We start from the raw sequence: 22994 nt of genomic DNA on the forward strand, positions 1-22994 counted from the left end.
AAGCGCAACTGTGTCTTGCACAGAACTTTCCGCCTTTTCATTCTCTGCCGGAGGTGACAGAGCCTGGGTCCCTCGCCGCGGGCTTTCGTCGTTTCGGGCGGCACCCTGCACGGCAAACCCAAACCCGCAACGCACCCCGTGGGGACTTTGCTTACACCGCCTGGGCCAGGCCTGGGAGAGGAGGGCGCTGGAGCGACTGGGGTGCTCGCCCAGTCCTGGCAAAGGCGCTCTGCACTGCCGGAGGGGGGGGGGGGGGGGGGGGGCTCTGGCCACGAGGGAGACGACTCGGGAGAGTGGGAGCACAGTCCCCAGGTCGGGACAGGGGTTCGATGAGTGGGGAGCAGGGCAGCTCCGGGGGCTTCTTCCCGCTCCCAACCTGCAGACACTCGCACGGCGTGGGCCGACCACTCTGAAGGCGGGAGGGGCGCCGCCCGGTAGAGCCACACAGCCCGGCCCGCGGGCCGGCGGCGCCCGAGCACCCCTCCCAGGTAGCGATGACCTCAGCGCCCCACCTGCGCCGCGGCCCCGCCCCCCGCCGGCTCGCCCGCCGCCGGCCACGCCCTCCCCCCGCGCTGGCCACGCCCCCCAGCACGCGCCGCCAGCTGGCACCCCGCCCCTCCCGCCACGTGACGCCCCCGCCCTCCCTGCGCGCTCCGATTGGTTCTCCGGGCGGAGGGGGTGGGCCTTAGCCGACAGCACTGCCCCGCAACGCGGCTGCAGTTTTCAAACCTCAACTGTAGGCTCGGGTCCCCGTCGCCGTCGCCGTCGCCGCCGCCGCCCGGAGCCACCTCGCAGGGGCCGGGAGCCACCTCACAAGGGGCCGGGTCACCGCTGGGGGCCGTGGTGCGGAAGAACACAGGCGGGTCCTGCCCGAGGCGGAGCTGCCGGACCCTCGCCGGGTGGAGCTGGGACCGTCCTGCCGTGGCCGCCGGCGCGGGGCGGACGGGAGACCCTCGGAGGGGCCGCTCCGAGAGGACCCGCCGCGGCCCGAGAGGTCAGTGTCCCCTCCCCGCGCGTCCGCGTCCTGCTGGGGTTCGGGGTGTCCTGGGGGCGGCGACCCACTCCCCAGAGCCAGCCCCCCTTGACCTCCGGGGCCGAGACCCCCACGGCGGGGAGGAGTCCCGAGGAGGGGCCCGGGCGCGTGGGCGGGCCGGTGGGCGGACCCGAAGCCCCCGACCCCCGGCCGGCGGAGGTGGGTCCCGACAGCCGCTCCTCAGGTGGCTCCTCGGCCCGGGCCGGTCGCCGCGTTCGGGGGGCGCCCTGCTTCCCCGGCCCCCTCTGTCCTGCGTGGGGTAGGGGTCCCCCCCGCACCCACTCGGCCCGGGAGCTGGTGTGCGCGTGCCGCCGGGCTCTCCCGGGTCCCCCGCGCCACGCGGGGCCGCCCTCCCCCCGGCCGGCCCCCCCGGCCCGGCCCCGGCCGCCGCCGACGTGGTCCCTCGCGTCCCCGCCGGGCTCGCGGCCGCGACGTGGGCTCGGGAGCGCTCCCATCTGGACTCGGGGGCGCGTCCTGCTCGCCGCCGCCTGCGCCCGGGGAAGGTCTGTGCTCCCCGCCGGGGAGCCGTTCCTCCAGCCCGGGGACGGGAGGCGCGGGCGGCCCCGGCCTGGGCGACCTCCCGGGATCTGGCTTTACTTCGGCGCCATGGAAGCCGCCGGGGCGCCCGCGACCTGGACGCGCGCTGTGGGGCCGCGTGATGGCTGCGCTTCTGACATTTGCCCGGCGCTCTCTCGGCTTTAGTGTGGGGAGAAGTCAGTCCCGGGTTTGAGTCCCCCGGGGGGAAAGGCCCGTGGAGACGAGCTGGAAGAGGCTTTCCGGCGGCTGCAGCTGATCTTAGTTCTTGGGGGCAGGGAGGGGGGGAGTGGGTGGAGTTGTGATGAGATTAGAGGCATCCCGACTTTGAGTTGCATGTTGAAATTAAGAAGAAAAAAAAAAGCTTTAAAAACCCGTCCGCAGGATCCCATGTCAGTATCAGGCCTGTGGCTCCCATTCCCGGCCGCTTTGCCGCCGCAGATGTTGACATCTGGGCACCAGCGATACGCGGCGCCCGCGGGGAGGCCCGGCTGGTGCGGCCCCTTTAAATCCTCGGGTCTGGGACCCGGCGCAGCCGGCGGGGCGGACCGAGGACCGGCCCCGGACGGCAGGCGGAACCGGAGCGCGGTTTCCCTGCGGGAGCCGGCGGACGGGACACCCCCCTCCCCATGGGCACAGCCTTTCCGAGTTCCGTCCGAACCGCCCAGAAGCGGGGTTCACCAGCTTCCCAGACGCTTGTTTTGTGAACATTCAGCCACAGCACCGTGTGGTTTTGAAAAGGCAGCCGCGGGAACAGGGCCCGGGTTGGAGGACCCCCTCCCCCCACTTCTCCCCCTTGGTTCTCTTCTGAGCAGATGTTCCATTTTAAAAAGTGTTTCCGATATTTTAAGAAGTGGAGTTCTTATCAGTAGCTGCTTTAATTTTGAGATACAGACACATTTTAGATTTTTTTTTTCCCTAAGTGATGGGATTGAAGTGAAATATACTTATATGGCAGCAAACTTGAATTTTAAAAGTAAAATTTGTGTAGTAACCTGAAGGCCTTTTTGTGTGCATACAGCATGGTTGCCATTTCTCTTGGGGCTCATGGAAAAGCGAGTTATAGTTTGGTTAAGATAGAATCAGTTTTTAAGGAAAGTGGAGACGTGACTAATTGATCACTGTCAGCACACTAATAACAAGGCTGAAGGAGATGCAGGCATTTGTGGTTGTGTCTAATCAAACGATTTTATTTTTAAGCTCGCACTAACAGTGTTTTGCCACTAAGTAAACGTATTTTAAAAGCTGTTTGATAATTATGAGAGAATTTCCTTATCAAAATTTGCCTGTTTTAATCTTTGAGCCCAATTTAAAACCCAGGAATCAAGGAAATAAATACATTGCTAACTAACACTTTCACTTAATCATAAAATTGCCATGATATTGCACATAGATTGTATTGTAGAGTATATTTCCTGTGTATAAAATGGGCAGCTAACAATAGTGCTTTTAGACTTTCTGCTTTTAAAGGCTTTTGCTTGATTCTTAATTTTTTAAAGAATTATTTTGCATCCTAAGGGTATTGATTGTGTCAGAAACATTAACAGTAATTTATGTACTTCCTTTCCATTTGGGAAAACTTTAAATATTTTATTTTTCCACAGTGTGGATAACAAAATTCAATGATGTAATTTTAAGTGGTATATATTCTATGAAGACTATAATTAAAGCACATTTCTTTGAGTATTTTAATTAACAAATTTATAAATTTAAATTACACATTTTTATTAAAATATGTTGTGATAAATGCAATTTTCAAGATATATTTTGTTAATTTTTAAATTTCTTTTTTTTACCCCTTTTTTCTCCCAAATACATTTATCCTTGAATTTTAACATCTAAACTGGTCAGTTTCTTTTAATATTTATATGCAGCACCCCTGACTTTTTGCAACTTCTTCCCCAAAAGGGGGCGCAGTAATACTTTAATCATTTAAAAATTTTATAATAACAATTTCATCTTTAATCCTCAAGTGATCATATTCCATTTTGCATTGGAATAGTTATGGAATAAACTACTTCAGGAATACTATAGTAAGCAGTATTTTATTTTACAACAGAAACTTAATTTTTCTGTTGAATGGCAAGCAGTGTGTGTGTTGGCCCACGCTATTTCCGTTTGCAGCACCTTCCTATACTGTTTCACAGTTACAGGTTTGATTCTTCTGAACGTTGAAGAGATGGCACCAGGCTGACTGTGCTGGCACAGGATGGGGCCTGCGGTCCTTACTGGGGACTTCAGCCCTGGGTAGTATATACAGCCCTTGGGTAGTATACATATTAGACTGCTTGGACTAGAGTCAGCTAACTGGCTTGCTGTTGTGATTCTCAAATTATTAAATTCTTGAATTATTCTTTATATTCGATCTTAAAAAACCAAAATATGCTAGTAGAACACATAAGGAATACAGTCTCTTGAAATTGGAAATCATACTTATTCTTCCGTCACTGCATTACATGTACTTCTAATCAATGACTAATTAAAAATGGAGCCCTCTGCCACGCTAGCAGAAAGACCCTCGTTTACTTTGATGGATGCTAGAGGAACAGATCTCCAGTTTCTCTGACTCCTAGGGAAAACTTTGTAGCTGTAAATGCCCATGTAGGAAGGAGTTGTTTCCTCATAATCTTGTGCCTCACTTTGCTTTCCATTGCCTTTCAAATTTATTTCAGGAAAATCTAGATTGAGCAGTCCTTAACAGGGCAGTGTCTGAATTAATTTCCTGATTGAGGTAGCTCTTAAAATGTTATCTTAGCTGAAGTAGGTATTTACATGAAACCAGGTGGCCACCTAGTCTGGAAAGGCAGGAAAATACAAAATAAATGGTCTGTTGGTATTGCATTACAATATCTGATGAAATGATTTTATCCATATTTCCATATTTTGTGGCCATCCCTGTTTAGAATTGAAATTCTCTAGTAGCAATTTAAAATATCTTATTTTATGAGCCAAATACCCAAATTAAGCAGAGACTAGCTGCATTTAGAGCTCCAATACTATAATTTCAAGATAGATCTCAAGTTCTGCACAACCCTTGATGATTTGAGATGTATCTAAAAATGCTTCTTTATTTCATAATTCTTATAATTCAGTTCATCAAACATTTTGAAAATTCCTACCAGGTGCCAGACACCATGCTGCGAGTTTAGCACAAAAGTAAGTGGTTATTGCCCTTTAGACACTAAACATAATTGAAATCTAACATGTTAGATATTGAGGTAGAGATATGTCAAGGGTCCTGTTTGAAGCATAAAGGAGAGGCACTTAACCCAACTTTTTTTGGGTTTTAACAATGTCAGAGCTTCCGAGAGTAGGGGGCGGGGGGGAGATCCCATTTTATGTTGAGATGTGAAGGATGCATAAGGCACGTTAGCCATTTAAGGGAAGGTAAAAAGGCTGTTTCAGGCAGGGAAGTATAACAGAGCTGTGGAGGCACACTGTGAGACATGGTGTGGCAGGAAATGAAGCTGGGGCACCTGCCTCAGCCTCTGTGTGTCATGTGTCAGGACTCGATCGCTTGTAGGTGCTGGGAAGCCAATGAAGAGATCAAAGCAGACCATTTAGTTCTCTAGGTGTTTTCATTTATTGTAGATATATTCTGTTTTTACAAAACATTTTTGTTTGATAAGTTCGGAATGACTATTATGATGAATATTTTAAAAATAGAGCTATTTAGAGATTTATAGAAATTGTCTTACTTTGATCACATCACATTTGCTTTCTCCTTTTAAAGCAAGGTAAGGCCCAGATCAAGTCTAACATTTCCTTCTGTTCCTTCCCTCACTGATCCATATCTGAATGCATATTGTAATTATTATAATGGGCGATAATGAAAAAAATATTTGGAAATAGGCTTGAGAAATGCAGAGAAAACACTGAGGTCTTAAAACGGAGTAGGAATGGCTCTTGAACTTCTAGCCAAGTAAACCCTTAATGTATAAAGAGTTATGTTTTGCTGTTGCAAATGTGTTTCTGCACATAGAAGCCAGTCAGATATATTTACATCCACCTTTTTTACCCAAAGGTATTTATTAAATTTTTATTGATTGTTAAAGTAGAATCTGCTTAGTGTAGATAACTTAAACACCGGAAAGTATAAATAGTGCCATAATCCCACCACCCAAAGATAACCACTGTTAACATTTTGCCATTGTTTTCCAGTCTTCTGCTATTTGCTTTTTTATTTTCCCACAAAATTATCATATTGTTTATAAAGTTTTATGTCTTCCTTTTTTTCACTTTATAATTTGAGTTTAAAAGATTCTTTAAAAGCACAACTTTTGAGTATATAATATCCTATTATTTAGGTGTATTTAACCATTTCCTGTTGTTGGACTTTGGGGTTCATTCATTCCACAGGTTTCTTTTTTTCCTCACAATTATAAAGCTTCATTGAACATAAATTTTTTACTACCTGTAGGATCCATATTGACATTTTTTTAAAACTTGAGAGCAGAAAATACTTATTTGTAAATATATCTTAATAATTCAACCAGATTTCTTACGAATAGATTACTTTGTAGTTGCTATATTACAGCATGAAATAGACATCTTAGATTCTAGAATTTAGATGAGGTGCACATTCTAGACTCAGGACCCTGTCTTCTGTCTCTGTGGTTGGATGTGATATGTTCTTGTCTTCATGTTTCCCAAGTCCTGATTGTGGGGAATGGAGCCAGTTTGTATCCATGAGACAGGTACATGTTTTCTTTCTCTGTGTGTATGTGTGTGTGTGTGTGTGTGTGTGTGGCATAAATGTGATCATAAGTGTGCATATTCATGGACTTTTTAAAATTCTTTTTTAATTTTATTTTTAAACTAAAGTTTACATTCAGCATTATTTTATATTAGTTTCAGGTGTATAGCATAGTGGTTAGACAATCATATACTTTACAGAGTACTTCCCCAATACTTCCAGTACCCACCTGGTACCATACATAGTTATTACAGTATTATTGACTGTTATTCTCTATGCTGTACTTGACTTCCTCATGACTATTTTGTAACTACCAATTAGTACTTCTTCATCTCTTCACTTTTCTCACCAGTTCCCCAACCCCCCTCCTCTCTGGCAATCAGCAGTCTGTTCTCCATATATTTGAGTCTGTTTTAGTTTTGTTTGTTTCTTTTGTTCTTTAGATTTCACATAGACGTGTGTTGTTTTTAAAATACATTTTTATTTCATAGAGGAAGGGAGAGATAGAGACATCAATGATGAGAGAGAAGCACTGCTTGACTGCCTCCTGCACGTCCCCAACTGTGGATCATGCACACAACCCGGGCATGTGCCCTTGAACCTTCAGTCCACAGGCCAGTGCTCTCGCCACTGCCAGACTGGCTAGGACCCACATAGACTTTTAAATTTAGAAAAAAATTTGTAAAAATACGGTGACTTAAAAGAAATAGATTGAGCATAGGAATTGATAATTACTGACTTTTTAAGAGAGGAATATGTACCTGTGAAACTCAGTGTCATGAGAGCTAAAAAAAAACAACCACACAAATAGTTTATTAAAACAGAATAAAAAAAGACAGAATTATAAGAATCAAGTTTAAGCTAACTTGGGGTGAGAGTTTTGTATATGGAAATGGCACTCAACAATGGCAGAGACTGCATAGAGACTGTCTTTGGCTAGAATGTTAACAATATATATGTACTGGACAATCATGGTACAGTCTCAGGACGCACTGTACCGGTGTCATGAGTTCATCATATTTTAATTTTTAATCTTTAGAGATCTGTAAGATAAATTCTGTTCCATTTCACCTTCATTACACCAGAATAGCCACAATTAAAACTCCAAATAGGGCAAATGTTGGCAAAGAAATGGTAAGCCCTCCCACCCAGTGGCAGTGGGAGGGCAAACTATGGATGCAAAGAAGGGACTTCTCCAGCTGGGTCTGTGATGTCTCACTTATCCATTTAAACACAACATGGCAAAATAATCACGTTGAAGAGCAAGTGTTGTGATGTTTATTGGAAATACTTATTTCTTATTTTTAAAAGAAGCTGTATTAAAATAGTTTCCCAGGCTGCCATAATCAAGTTCTGCAGGTTGAGTGATTTAAGCCACATAATGTATTGTCTCCACAGTCCGGAGAGAAGAAGCTTGAGCTCACTGTCTGCAGGGCCCGAGTCTGCTGAGGCTTTCTCTTTGGTTTCCCATGAGCCTCCCTGGTCCTCACAGGGTCTTCCCTCTGTGTGTCTGTGTCCTGATCTCCACTTTTCACTGGGACACCAGTCCCATTGGTTTGGGCCCCCCCTAATGATCTCATGTTAGCTTAGCCTCCTCGTTAAAGGCCCTGTCTCCAAGTACTGTGGCTTTCTGAGGTACTGGGGGTTAGGAGCTCAACATCTGCATTTTGAGGGGAGCATAATTCAGCCCATAACAGTAACAAAGTTAAATAATCTAGCTAAGATCTCATTGCTGGTGTGATGGGTAAATGGGATTCAGACTCAGATGGGATTCAGTCCAAATGTTATTTCAGAATGCTATGCTGCTACCCTTAGACTACTAGTGGTGTACCCCCAAACCAGCTAGGGCTTTGTTTTCCCAGACACCAAGAGAGTGAGAGAAAAAAATTGTCTGACTTAAGAATAAAACCGAGAAAACATAGAAGCTGAAAACACTGACCTCAGTCCCACTGCTTCTGTGCTAAGCTGAATGTAGCTGGCATTTGGATCTAGGAAGGTAAAGAAACAGTACATGTCAGGTAAGAAATAAGGAGGGAAAAATGTGGCAGAGAAAGAAAAAAAGCCCAGGGCAGTGGTCAGCAAACTCATTAGTCAACAGAACCAAATATCAACAGTACGACGATTGAAATTTCTTTTGAGAGCTGAATTTTTTAAACTTAAACTTCTTCTAACGCCACTTCTTCAACATAGACTCGCCCAGGCCTGGGTATTTTGTGGAAGAGCCACACTCAAGGAGCCAAAGAGCCACAGGTGGCTCGTGAGCCGCAATTTGCCAACCACGGGCCTAGGGGGTTATTATAGAGGGTGCTAGGAGAATAATACTGGTCTTTTATTAGGTAGGCATAGCAGAAAGTGAGAAGTATCTTAAAATATATAGTCTGCTGTTGTATGGAATCCATTACTATGAAATAGTAGCTGTGATGCTAAAACTGAATACATGTAAATATCACAAAGTTCGAGGTAAATATGAGCTTCACATGTAGATGAGAACTCTGGTATGGTCAGCCACTCATCCAACAAAATTATAGAGCTCTTCATACATGGCAGGCTCTGTGCCTGATGCTGCCCCCCCACCCCCCCAAAAAAGACACTCTTAAGACCTCTGAAAGTTTCTGAATTTAGTATTGAATTGTAGAGTCTATGAAACATTCTGCTTCTTGTAGTCATTCAGATGTCAGTAATATAACTCACAAAAGGTGAATTCACCACCAAGTTTGTTTGGCCATGTGAAATTAAATCTAAAAGCAATAATCCTTACTTAGCTATGATAAATTACCTTGTTTTATGAAGATAACACTTTAAGTATATTTTATTGATTTTTCACAGAGAGGAAGGGAGAGGGATAGAGAGCGAGAAACATCGATGAGAGAGAGACATCGACCAGCTGCCTCCTGCACACCCCCACCAGGGGATGTGCCCGCAACCAAAGTACATGCCCTTGACCGGAATCGAACCTGGGACCCTCCAGTCCGCAGACCGACGCTCTATCCACTGAGCCAAACCGGTTTCGGCTGAAGATAACACTTTAAAGAATGAGAGTTTAAAAATGAAATTGAGTGATTGCTTGTATTAAATTATAACTTTTTGAAAATAATTATGTAGGTGTTTTTATATGTGTGTGTGTGTGTGTGTGTGTGTATGTATGTATGTGTGTGTGTATATATATATATATATATATATATATATATATATCCTATCTAATAATAGAGTAACATGTAAATTACCAACACTCTGCTACGCCCATGATTGGGCGGCGGGGGGCTGGAGGGCGGGACTCGGGGTGGCCTATCCGGCCATTGAGAGGCATGGATCTGCTGCCACTGAGGGGGGCTACCCTGCTGTTGAGAGGCGCAGGGGGCGGGACTCCAGCCCCTGCCCCTCTCAAAGGCCAGATCCGTGGCCGCTGAGGGGGCCTGCCGTGGACACCCAGCTGCGCCTCTCAACGGCAGGGTAGCCAGGTGTCCGCGGCAGCCCCCCTCAGCTGCCGTTGCGAGGCGCAGGGGGCGGGATTGCGCCTCTCAATGGCAGGGTAGCCCCCCTCAGCGGCTGCGGACCATCAAAAGCGGGGGAGCTGGGTGCCTGCTGCGAAAAGTGAAAGCGTGTAGGGGACCCTACATGTGCATGATTCAGTCATGCACTGGGCTTCTAGTATATATATATATATATATATATTTATTGATTTCAGAGAGGAAGGGAGAGGGAGAAAGACAGAAACATCAATGATGAGAGAGAATCATTGATCGGCTGCCTCCTGCGTGCCCCCTACTGGGGATTGAGCCCACAAACCAGGCATGTGCCCTTGACCAGAATCAAACCCGGGACCCTTCAGTCTGCAAGCCAACGCTCTATCCACTGAACCAAACCAGCTAGGGCTACAGGTTTTTTTTTTTTTTTTTACACAGTAGTTTTATTCTGAATGAAGTCAGTAACATAGTTCAAGTACCATACCAATTTCTGTGTGTGCATCTTTTTCCTGGTGGGAAGAATGTGCTCTTTAAATCTTCTTTTTGGTTGTCTTATAGCTATATTTGGAGCTGATAATGTAATGCACATCCTGTCTGAGATATCTTTTTTTTCCTGAGCTACATTGAAGTTATATCCTGTCTCTTCTCTTTTTAAAAAAAAATAGGTAAGAAGAAGTGACTGAAAAGGCATATCTGGACGCCATCTAAGATGTCGAGGAGAAGATTTGATTGCCGAAGTGTTTCAGGCTTGCTAACTACAACTCCTCAAACGCCAATGAAAATGGAAAACTTTAATAATTTTTATACACTGACATCTAAAGAGCTAGGAAGGTAAGGAAATTGTGTGATATGTATGCTGTTTAAATTCAGTTTGGATTTGTGTGTCTCTAGTTACATAAAGCTCAGTCATTATTTAACAGGGATGAGAAGGAAAAGTCATCATCTCTGCTGTTACCATACAGGCCCCATCTTAAGTGACGGCAGGGTTAGTGAGCTGTGATGTCTGCTGTGTCCCCCAACTTAGGGTTGTTATCTGAGGGGGACCTGGGCAGCTCAGCCTCGTGACCTCAGTGAAATGACTGTCCCTCGTGGTGCTGTACTCCATCTGAGAAATGGGGTGAAGATAATTGTGTAAATCTTATATGGTGGTCGTGAGGACTACTTAGTTAATATTTATTAAACACTTAGTAGAGTGCTAGCTAAGCTTTTGTCAAATAAAAAATTCCTAGGATATTGTGTTTGGGCTTAAAAAATGATGTTTAGATTCTCCCCTTCTTTCCTAAATTAAACAAACAAAAAAACAACTATTTGATATTAGAATTCTGTATAAAAAAGAGTGTATGTTCTATCAGTAAAACCTGTACTTAACACTAATGTTTTGACTTAACCAAGGTGTAAATTCCTTAATGACCTGAGATTATAAGACCATTTAGTGCTATCATTTTAATATTTATCAAAGTTATAAAAGATATACCAAGGTATTTAAGTTATATATTCAGCATCTGTGGAGCTTTAAAGAAGCGTAACAAAGGGTTAGAAAATGGTGATCGGCTTCCGTCTTCAGTTTGATTTTAGTTCTGGAGGCAGTGTTTTGGCTTCTGTTAAAATGGTTTACTAGTCTGTATTTGCATTGATACATTTACAGTAAAATAGTATAATAGTGTATTGTTTTTACCTTAATTTCAATGTGAAAACAAAAATTGACGAATCACAGAAAGTAATTATGTTCCTGATGGACATCGGGTGCAGTCTTTATTTGGCAAAGGGAGGCCGATATCTCCCTCACCAGACTGAGAACTACATGTTTCACATTTCCTATTTCTGGCATATTTACTTAATTATATGTTAAGTATATGAGTCCTTCAATGGTGTATTAAAAGATACAGTTTTTAAAACCTTTCAGAATGTTTTAAAAAATGGTTTTGCTCTAAATCTAGAATGATTTCTCTGCATTGTCACAGGGAAGCATACGTTTCCTGTGGTGACATATCTCACATGGATAGTCATAGAACCCTTGCATGGGAAGGACTTCGGTGGTCAGTGATCCCCTAATGTAATTTTTTATGCGGGGCAGCAGGCTTTTCTGTGATTTTCTTGACAAGCTGTTTACCCAGCTTCAGTGTGACTGCTTCAGTGATGGGGAACTCAGGACCTCAGAGGTCTGTTCCTTTTTGTGAGCACTTCCTGGGCACACTGGGTTCTGCTTTCTCTCTGTCCGCGTCTACAGGAGGCACGGTTCCCTTTGCAGCTGCTTATCATGTCCCTGTGAAAATCCTCCAGAGATTTGACTCTGGCCAAGCACTGCCAGTTTCCTTAAACGCTCATCTTAGGACCTCATCTTCAGATAGCCTGCTTCTGAACCACTTTGTTTTTTCCATTGTTCGTCTGAGAATAAGGAGACTTGGGCTGCACATAGTATTGTCAGTAGTATCTTACCATCTACAATAGAAAACAGCTTTACTTGAGGAGGCCTAAGATTCCATTAGGAGTTTTCTTTCTTTTTTAGCAGCCATGTCAAATATGTGTCAGATGGCATCCTTCAGTATATTTTGTAAAAACAGATGAAAATGGAAGTCAGTTGACCTATTTTTACTCTGAACCTAAAGTTGTCTAAAGTTGTGTGATCTACTTAGTTGTATGATTTCCTTTTCTTGAAGACGAGAGGGTGGACTAGATGTCTCCAATCTTCTTTCTGTTGCAAAAATGTTTGGAAACTGCTTTGAGCAGGTAACTATGCCTTGAACAGTACATACAATAAAGGCCATTCTTTTCTGTTTTTCTGAGTTACTATTTTAATGAGTAAATGTACAGATAGTTATTAAATTAAATTCGCAAAATAGGGGACTTGGGAGCTAGAAAGTCTATAAAATTTCTTGGAGGAAAAATTAGACTTTGTAGAGGACAGTATTAATAATTCTCAATTGTTTACAAATAAGATGCCATCAATAAAAGCATAAACTTGAATCAGATCTACTCGTTAACATTTTAAGCAAAAACTCTTGAAAGAATCTGATTAAAACAAATTTAGATTTCTAATATCCCACCTTCTAATATCTTTATGAAAGAGACCTAGCATTTTTTAAAATTGATATGGTAAATATTGATATATCTAATAAACCTTGATAAGTTGGAAATCATGACATTTCCACTGCCAAGAACTTGCTTTAATTTTGTTCTTGTTAATCCTCACCCGAGGATAATTTTTCCATTGATTGTCAATATATTTTTTAGAGAGACTGGAAGGGAGAAAGGAAAAGGGTTAGGGAGGGAGGGGGGGAGAGAGAGAGATGTGAGAGAGACACCTAGATTGGTTGCCTTCTTCAGGTACCTCTACGAGGCCTTGGGCTGGAACCAGCAACTTAGCTGTGTGTCCTTGACTGGAAATTGAACCGTGACCCTTCAGGGAGCAGCCGATGCTCTAACGAGTGAGAAACACAGGCCAGGACTAAGTTCTTTTAATATCTTTACCAGTTTTAATTAGGAGTATAATTCTGATTAATAGAAATTAGCATTATAATCTTATTTATCTTGAGGCATGTACATTTTGAAATATCTAAATGCATAATTCTAGCATGTAGTGAACTACAAAGTTACCTTTCTAAATCAGTTGCTTTTTATTAATCTTAAAATGTTAGTGTTTTAGAATTTATTTTCTTTAGCAAACTAAAATAACATGCAAATGGTAATAGTTCAATTTTGACTATTCTCAAAGCTCTTTGGGTTGTTCCTGTTTTTTAACACGTTGGGTAAGTTTTTTCTACCCTCCCCCCAAAGGAGGCAAGTTTCACAGGCCTCTGTGGTCAGGGTGAGGCTGATGCCGAAATAAACGTCAGCTTCCTCTGTGGTCGCCCTCCCCCTCAGGGCTCTCACATTTTACTGTCTATTCTAGAATGCAGAGGGTAGCTACTAGACCTTGTTGCTGCTGGGAAATCTAGTCAGATTTGCCTTTTTAGGGTATGAATTAATTACATATACGTGGTGTGGGTTTTGCATTTTCTTAGTTTTTGTATTGATGGAGGAACATTATGTATTGAAGTTTATTTTGATAATTCTAAACCACAATTAGCATTTTAGAATAAAAATCAAATACTTTTTTTAAGTCATTTGATAATTATGATAAAAATACATAACCTTCTTTAATGGTATGTAAATAAAGTAGTGACTATATATAAGTAAAATTTTATTGGAATCTCAAATAAGCTTTAAAAATGTAAATGCTTTAAGTACAGGATCCAAAATAGCACACTCTATGGTATTATAGTAGTGGCTTAACTTTTGCACTTACTCAACAAATATTTTAGTTTCTATTATGTGTTAGTTAGCTAATGTAAAGTTTATAATTATTGTAGTAACTAGGACAGATAGGGTCTCTGCCTTCACTGGACTTTTACTTAGTGGTGAACACTGGCAAATAAATAATTATCAATATAATTTGATCACCTTTGCTCTGAGAACTAAACTTGCTTAAGAAAGCATATTTAGAATACCTGAAATAATTTGATAAAAAGTATTTAATTTTGCCCTTTGTTTCTGAGAAAATCCTGGCTTATAGATACATTCATAAAATTATAGTTGAACTGAATTGTCACAATTAGTGCTATAAAATATGTGGACAGTTTTCTTGGCCTACTATTTCTGTTTCCTAAGTGGATTTCTTCATAAAACTTAAAATTTCCTTCTTGTTTTGTTTCTAAACCTAAGAAAGAATTGGCAGAAGTGTGTGAGTTGCACTTATTAAAAAACAGCTGTCTTAAAAGGAGGAATTGTTTTGTAGTGGTTAGAACAGAAAGCCAGGAATTCACATTCCACAGTGTAATTCTTGGCACTCTGATCCCATATATGACCTTTCATGAGTCATTTAATCTTAGTCTGACTCAGTTTATTTGGTATAAAATCTATAAAATACAAGTGGTTTGAAAGAAACTTAAGGAAATGATTAACTTTTTTTTGTGTTCATTGAAATGCATCAATTTGTATTTCTTTGCATACAGTAAGAAAATAACTTTTTTTAATCTTTATTGTTCAGATTATTACAGATGTTCCTCTATTTTCCTCATAGCTCCCCTCCACCCAGTTCCCACCCCACTCCAGGCCTTCCCTCCCCCCCACACTGACCCCATCCATAGGTGTAAGCTCTTTGTCCAGTCTCTTCCCGCAACCCCTTCCCACTGAGAATTGTCAGTCTGCTCCCTTTCCATGCCCCTGATTCTATTACATTCACCAGTTTGTTCTGTTCATCAGGTTTTTTTATTCATTTGATTTTTAGATTCACTTGTTGATAGATATATATGTATTTGTTGTCACTTTGTTGTTCATAATTTTTTTATCTTTACCTTTTTCTTCTTCTTCCTCTTAGAGAATACCCTTCAGCATTTCATATAATACTGGTTTGGCAGTGATGAACTCCTTTAGCTTTTTCTTATCTGTGAAGCTCTTTATCTGACCTTCAGTTCTAAATGATAGCTTTGCTGGGTAGAGTAACCTTGGTTGTAGGTTCTTGCTATTCATCACTTTGAATATTTCTTGCCACTCCCTTCTGGCCTGCATAATTTCTGTTGAGAAATCAGCTGACATTCTTATGGGTATTCCCTTGTAGGTAATTAACTGTTTTTCTCTTGCTGCTTTTAAGATTCTCTCTTTGTCTTTAGCTCTGGGCATTTTAATTATGATGTGTCTTGGTGTGGTCCTCTTTGGATTCCTTTTGTTTGGGGTTCTCTGTGCTTCCTGGACTTGTTAGTCTATTTCTTTCACCAGGTGGGGGAAGTTTTCTGTCATTATTTCTTCAAATAGGCTTTCAATATCTTGCTCTCTCTCTTCTTCTGGCACCCCCATAATTCGGATGTTGGTACGCTTGAAGTTGTCCCAGAGGCTCCTTACACTATCTTCATATTTTTGGATTCTTTTTTCTTTTTACTTTTCCGGTTGGGTGTTTTTTGCTTCTTCGTATTTCAAATCTTTGACTTTATTCTTGGGATCTTCTAGTCTGCTGTTGAATCTCTGTATATTATTGTTTATTTCAGTCTTTGTATGCTTAATTTCTGATTGGTCCTTTTCCATATCCTTGAAGGTCTCACTAAATTTCTTGGAGGTTTCTAGAAGATTCTTGAGTAGCCTTATAACCGTGGTTTTGAACTCTATATCCAGTATTTTGCTTTCATCCATTTCTTTCATTTGTGACTTGTTTCTTTGTCTCCACATTTTGGCTGCTTCCCTGTGTTTGTTTCTGTGTACTGGGTAGCTACTAAGTCTCCCTGAGTTGATAGAGTGGCCTTGTGTGGTAGGTGTCCTATAGGGCCCAGTGGCTCAGCCTCCCCAGTCACCTGAGGTGGATGCTCTTGGTGCACCCCTTTGTGGGCTGTGTGCACAGTCTTCTTGTAGTTAAGCCTTGATTGCTGTTGGTATCACTGGGAGGAGTTGACCGCCAGGCCAGTTGGCTGTGATGACCAGCTGTGTCTATACTGGAAGATCTGTTTTGCAGGAGACACCCTTATGGGGCAGGACTTGTTTCAGTGGGGCTTTGGTGCTCACTGAGTCTGCCCTTTGAGTGTGTCTCTTATGGATGTGAAGAGTTATAATCCAGTATGGTCTCACACTGACCACTGAGTACACTGGCTCTTGGATCTCCAAGAAGGTGCAAAGTCAGCCACTGTCTGGGGCCGCCCAGCAGGAGCTATGGAGACATCTGCAGATTCCTGCTCTTTGTATGGGGTTTGGAAGTGCCCAGATGAGGCCCAGCTGTGAAGGCAGGCAGCTGCTGCTGCCGGGCCTTGGGTCTTCTTTTGGAAGCTCTGGGGCTCTCTGACCCAGCTGCAGTTTGACAGGTTTTAGGCGGAGAAAGGACAGGCCATTCATATGCAAAAGCTGCTGCGCACAGCTGGGGTGGGGTCTCTGGGAATCACCAGGGCAGAGCAAACAGCAGTGGCTGCCAGTCAGCCCTGCACCGGAGAGGTCCCCGGGTCTCCGTGTCCCGCGCCCCCGCACAGGAGCAATGATCACTGCGAGCACCTCTGAGAGAAAGCCGCCCCCATGTTTCTGTCCGGATGCCAGACAGTTCAGTTTCTCCCCGTATGTGTCTGGGTCCCCCAGAGTCTTGCCTGGAACTGGAGTTCAGAGCAAGTGGGGCTTGTATCTTCCTCCCGATTAAAAGGGCAGCATATCCAGGTGCCAGCACTTCCCACACCTCTGCACCTCTTACCAGTCTCACTGTGCTTTCTTCACCTCTCTAGTTGTGGAGCTTCCACTCAGCCAGCTTTCCTGTGGTTCTGCCTTTTATTTATTTATTTTTAATATATTTCTTTATGGATTTCAGTGAGGAAGGGAGAAGGAGAGAGAGATAGAAATATCAGTGATGAGAGAGAATCATTGATTGGCTGCCTCCCGCACGCCCCCCACTGGGGACTGAGCCCTCAACACAGGCACGTGCCCTGACCGGAATCGAACCTGGGACCCTTCAGTCCACAGGCCTGACGCTCTATCCACTGAGCCAAGCTGGCTAGGGCGGTTCTGCCTTTTAGTTGTAATTTTGATGTGGTTGTAAGAGGCAGCAAGTATAGGTGTTTACCTATGCCTCCATCTTAGTTCTCTGATAAGAAAATACCTTGTAGTTAAAATTAAGCATCCTCAAAGAATAAATGAAAAGTTCTTTCAAAGAATCAGGTTTGTCCATGTAGATTTATTGCGTTGATTTATATCTTGGTAAATATAGAAGAGGCAAATTATAGCTTGGTTACTTTTTTTGGCAATAGTAGCCAAAGTTTTTCAGTGTGATTTCCAGTATATTTCATTGGCATTAATTTGGAGGAAATTTGGGAAATAAAGAGGAGGAATCTTTGTCATCTTGGTCCTTGAGAACAGTAAGTAAAAGAGAATCAAACAATATATTTTGGCCCCACCCCAAACCCAAAGGCCAAATGAATTAAAAAGCCTTCCTTTCGAAGCACCTGCCATGCTGTGCTACAAGTATATGTAAGGGGTATTGGGACGAGAGGAGTGGTGGGACAGAGGTTACTCTCTGCAGGTCCTTTATTTATACTTGATTTGTTAGTATCTAGAGAGTAATTTGAACCTTAATTTTGGATTTCTTGTCCTCAGGCTTAGAAGTTGTATGAATGGGCTTTGAACTCTGAAACCCCTCCGAAATTGTATGTAAAACTTCCTACTTAAGAGCACATGTACATTTTTCTGGATAGGCAGTTAGTAGCTTTTCTTAGTCTCCTAAAGTAGTATTTCTCAAAGTAGCGTCAGGTCTTTGGGAAACTAGATTTTGAGCAACTCTAGGCTAAGAATATACAATTTGCCTCTGTCTTTAAATTTTGGCTGCGATGCTGAGCACTTGTATTGGAGAGAGCTAAACACATACTTACTCCTAAAATGACACACATGACGGTAAGCGGTGTATTTGTACATAGCTGTTGATAAGCATTAATTTCTTAGTAGAAGGCGAACTGTCTTTAGTTCTCTCCAGAGGACATATACACCTTTGATACCTGTTACAGGCTTCATAGACTACTGAGCAATGCTAAGAGATTTACTGGTAATACAGCTAACAGATTGTGATAGGAAGCTTCAAAGCTTGTTAAAAGGGGTGTTGAAAGGCAAAGTGATTACACTAATGAAATTAAATGTCAAGTACCAATTTTTGTGTTCGTCTTAATTGTTTGCATTTGAGGGAAAGCCTTTTTGATTAGAGTTAAAACTATTAAGAGCATGGTTTGGGGGAAGAGATCAAGATACGTAGCCTCTCTGGAGCCTGCAAAGCAGAGCAGCATTGACTATAGGATTGTGTGTATTAAATGTAATTTATGTGGAGAGGATGGCGTGGAGTTGGCGTACAGTGACCACATATATATTAATAGGGAAGAACAAATGTAATTCTGTCATCCTACTGCGACATTTGCCCTTTTTATTTTTATGTGGCAATACTAGACATTTTATAAAAGTACATGCAGCCGTTTAAGAGAAAATAGATAAATTTCATGGCATGATTTTTTGAAAAGGCTGATTCTGAGTTGGAGGTATAGCAGTGTTTGTGTTGTACCAAAATTGTTCTTCCTGGAAAAGTTAACATTGCTTGTCCTTTCTTCCCCAGGGGGAAGTTTGCTGTGGTTAGACAGTGTATATCCAAGTCCACCGGCCAGGAGTACGCTGCCAAGTTCCTAAAGAAGCGAAGGAGAGGCCAGGATTGCCGCGCAGAGATTCTGCACGAGATCGCCGTGCTTGAATTGGCCAGGTCCTGTCCCCATGTGATTGATCTCCATGAAGTCTATGAAAACACAAGTGAAATCATCTTGGTATTGGAATAGTAAGTATACACGCCAGTAAATTTGTAGTGCCTCCTTCATTGGTGGGATAGGGTGATGTGAAATGTCAAGACAAGAATGATAAAGGTATGACAAGATCTTGTTAGCATTCCTGTTGATAAGCCATTACAGGAACATAGGTAGTTTATATACATCTGCTTTCACAAGGCTGAAAGTACAGCCCCACAGACACTGAAACTAATTAAGTAGCAGAAGAGCCTCGGATACTACCAATATGATTCATTGTTCATGCATTTTTGTGATTACATGTGTCAGATTCTTCAGGTGGCCTTTAAAAAGTTATCTGCTTACATGGCATCTGCATGTTTGACTACTTGAAAAGTAGCTGACATTTTTTCCACCTTCATGTGCTGCCCAGAGGCCCAGAGTGGCCTGGGTGGGGCAGAACGCCTGCGTCGTTGCCATGGTGACGATGCAAGCATCCCGGCGGGGCCGCCGCCATCTTTGTCACGTCAATTTGCATATTCCATCTTTATTAGATAGGATATGCTTTACTTGAGATATCCCCAAACATACCTTTTAAATTTGATGACTAACCATCTGGATTTTTTTTTGCATGATGTTCTAAGACCTTTTTATCTTAGTATTTAGAGTTAGTCCTCAAAAAAATAAAATCTCTTGTGTTAAATGATATCTCTGTTTTATGGATGAGGAGCTCAAATAAGTGACTGGCCCTAAATTATATTGCTGTAAATAGCAGATTTAGGAATTTAATTATTTGATTTCCAGACCTAGGGATTTTTCACTATGCCTTTGTCAACATTCTTTGGCTGTTCAATTTTTTAAAAATAAATACATACATACACATAAATAAAAGACTTGGGTTCTGGCCTAAGTATTCTTTGTGAAGCTGCCAAACAGGATATTGGTGAAGAATATTGATTCTCACCCATTTTATACAGATTGAGATTCTGGTCCCTCAGTTTACTGTGTGACCACGTACAGGTTGCTTTATCCTCGTTGTACGTGTTTCTTCATCTGTAAAATGGAAATAATAGCCACCTACCTCACAGGGTTGTCATGAAGATCAAAACAGGTGATATTTGTAGTTAAATAAAAAGGAGTAAAATGGAGGGGCAGCAGAACTGAGCTCCGAGTGTCAGCTGCTATTTTTATTGCAGTTAAGGCAGTTATTATTGAGTTCCAATGCAATTTAATTTGTTAAATATTCAAATATTAGTATCCATAATTTGAAATATTGTAGTCATCTACTTTATCCTTAAAGATCCCTCCCACGCCCTTCTACTCGGAATGTGTGTACAGAGACTAACATGGAGATGGCTGCGCGTCTTCTACTTCACAGGGATACAGTATTTAAGAGAGTCATATTTAGGTCAATGATTTTTCAAGTTTCTATTATCTGAATTTTATGTCAGTGCTGCAGGTGGAGAAATTTTCAACTTGTGTTTACCTGAGCTGGCAGAAATGGTCTCTGAAAGTGACATTATCAGACTCATCAAACAAATACTTGAAGGAGTTTATTATCTGCATCAGAATAACATTGTGCACCTTGATTTAAAGGTAACGTAAGATGTAATTATAAGCACCACTCCCCTCGTTCCTTCTCTGCTCTGGGTTTCCCCGGGGGCAGGCTGGGTGGCAGGAAGCAGCAGTCAGATCTGCGGTCCCGCGGCACTGGTGTGCTCCCTGTTTCCCTTGTGCTGCGTGGACTGAAGCTTGTGTTGGCAGAGGAGAGGCCTGCATGTGTGAGCAGCTCACAGTAGTCACTGGGCTCTTAAACCACCCGTTCTCCATGTTCTCAGCCATAAGTCACCCCACGCCACCTTCCTCTTACGTCCTGATCTTCCTGTCTTGTAAACCGCCTCCCTCTAAAACCCTCAGTTCTGACCCATCCCTGAAGGCAACTTCCTCCACATCCTCATTCCTTTGCTCCCTCACACTCGTCTTTCTCTTGAGGCTTTCAGTCTTTGCTCCTCTGCTCCCTCTCCCCCCAGATCATCCAGGCTCCTTTCCCAAGCCCTGTCACCACCTCAGCCCCTCATGGTACTAGCCTTTCTCCTTATCCTTCCGCCACAGCTACTGAAGGACCTTAACATCGGAATCCATCTGCATCTTATTTTTTGACATTGCGCTCTTTCCTTTCTATATAATTTCCCTTCCGTAGACTTTCCCATCCAGCTTTCTGTCTAACCTACAATCAGACCCAGGACCATCATACTGTGCGCAACCATTTTCTGTTTCTGGAAATGTATGCATTTTATTCCCTCAAGCCTTCGTTCATGCGATTCCCCAGGGCACCTTTCTAACTGGCATGTCCTGTGTATCCTTTAGGATTCAGCTTAAGCATCATCTCTACTGCAGAGTCTTCTTGGGCTTTATTATGGGCAGAATTAAGTAGTCTTTATTACTGCGTATTCTATATCTCATAACCTGTTAATCAGTCTATGTATCCATCTTTTTCCCCAAACCAAGAATCCTCTGAGTGTATTTTCTACTTTATTTATCTTTGAATCTATAGCTCCTTCTAAATAGTAGTTTAGTAAATGTTTCATGAATGACTCAGTGAAATATATAAGCAGTACATTCCACTTAATTTACCTCTGATCGGAGACTAGTCGTGTTTTATTGCTGTATAGTACTAATCATATTTTTGTTGTGCTTTATTAGCCACAGAATATATTATTGAGCAGCATATACCCTCTTGGGGACATAAAAATTGTAGATTTTGGAATGTCTCGAAAACTAGGAAATGCGTGTGAACTTCGGGAAATCATGGGGACACCTGAATACTTAGGTAAGAATTTCCTATTATTTTCTACACTGTTTTGAAATTTATTAACTCAGTGAGGCCTCTACGTAATATATTTTAGAGCATGTAACTTCAGGGTGTTTTTCGCTCAGGTATTTTAGTACAATGAAATTCGGTATGACACACTTGAATGAACTGTAATGAATATTAGATTATTGAGACATTCACAACAATCCACAGCATATTAGGCAGATAAGTTCAAAAGTTTAATGTTTGGGTAAAGGAAAGTTAGGGAGCAGGAAAAAGGGGAAAACAGATCAAGTGGGCCGTCACTGCCTTTGAGGCCGGGCAGCTGGGTAGCCTCACTTCTCCTTCTGTCCTGCCCCAGCCCTGATGCTGTTGACAATACAGAGATCTGCAGTTCGCAGGAATCAGTAGCAGGACTCCTCGTTGTTTGTTGGTGCTGCTTTAAAATGTGAGATTTTTGCCTCAGTTTGTAAAAGGATTTTAAAGAAGTGCGACCAAAAAATTATGATTAGATAATCTAATAACATTGTGCTAGATCAACAGTTTAGACTATGAGGATTTTTAAGTTATATGAGGCCGCATGTAACTGTAGAGTTTTAAATTTATATTAGTAATCTTTCTATACTCTTCTGTTTCTGTGTGTATCGCTATCCCATGCAGGCATTGCACTACGCAGAGCAGGTGGTACTCACAGCAGGCAGCTGGCGTTCCCTAAGTGAAAAACGCAGTCCATGACTAACTTCTGAATGTTAATAGAAGCTAATGTCCTAGAAGGAGCTACTGTAATTCTAGATAACACAGCTCCCAAAGCATACAAGGCGGTTGTAGGTGCTGCAGTGACAGCTCACGATATGCAGGTCTCAGAGGCTTTATCACCAAAACTGCTAGGCTTTGGAAACCATCTTTCCTGGAGAACTTAGGAAACCACACTGTGAAACCAAACAATTACTATTCAAGCATAAGTCTGAGTTTGTACTCGACTCATTTGAGATTTATGGTAGTGTTTAGAAAGTATAGATAATTTATTTTGCATTTTAAAAAGCACTTGGGCAGGGACGAGGCCGGGGGAATGAATTGCGTAGGAAATTAGGGATATTTCACTGACTTGGAAACCCAGAGCGCATCCAGGAAGCAGTTTTGCTCCTCGTGTCGTCGTACGATGCACGGATGCTATTGCCCTGAGCAGGGAAACTTATATCAGTCTAGGGAA

The 22994-nt window shown here is 42.7% G+C and overlaps 1 protein-coding gene across 2 annotated transcripts in view; it reads left to right on the top strand.

Moving 5' to 3' along the window:
- The first annotated feature begins 725 nt into the window (after positions 1-725).
- Positions 726-22994, top strand: part of STK17B (serine/threonine kinase 17b) — a 28809-nt gene continuing 6540 nt past the window's right edge. The window contains exons 1-5 of one of the 2 annotated variants that reach the window (XM_054722893.1): positions 726-994; positions 10393-10558; positions 18816-19028; positions 20424-20568; positions 21676-21802. In XM_054722893.1, coding sequence (XP_054578868.1) covers positions 10437-10558; positions 18816-19028; positions 20424-20568; positions 21676-21802 — 607 coding nt within the window. In that variant the 5' untranslated portion in view covers positions 726-994; positions 10393-10436. Of the gene's footprint in view, positions 995-6188; positions 6265-10392; positions 10559-18815; positions 19029-20423; positions 20569-21675; positions 21803-22994 lie in introns of those variants that run through there. The other variant, XM_054722894.1, reaches the window with a different exon arrangement.

The sequence above is a fragment of the Eptesicus fuscus genome, chromosome 11 (assembly GCF_027574615.1).
Source record: "Eptesicus fuscus isolate TK198812 chromosome 11, DD_ASM_mEF_20220401, whole genome shotgun sequence".
Lineage (NCBI taxonomy): Eukaryota > Metazoa > Chordata > Mammalia > Chiroptera > Vespertilionidae > Eptesicus > Eptesicus fuscus.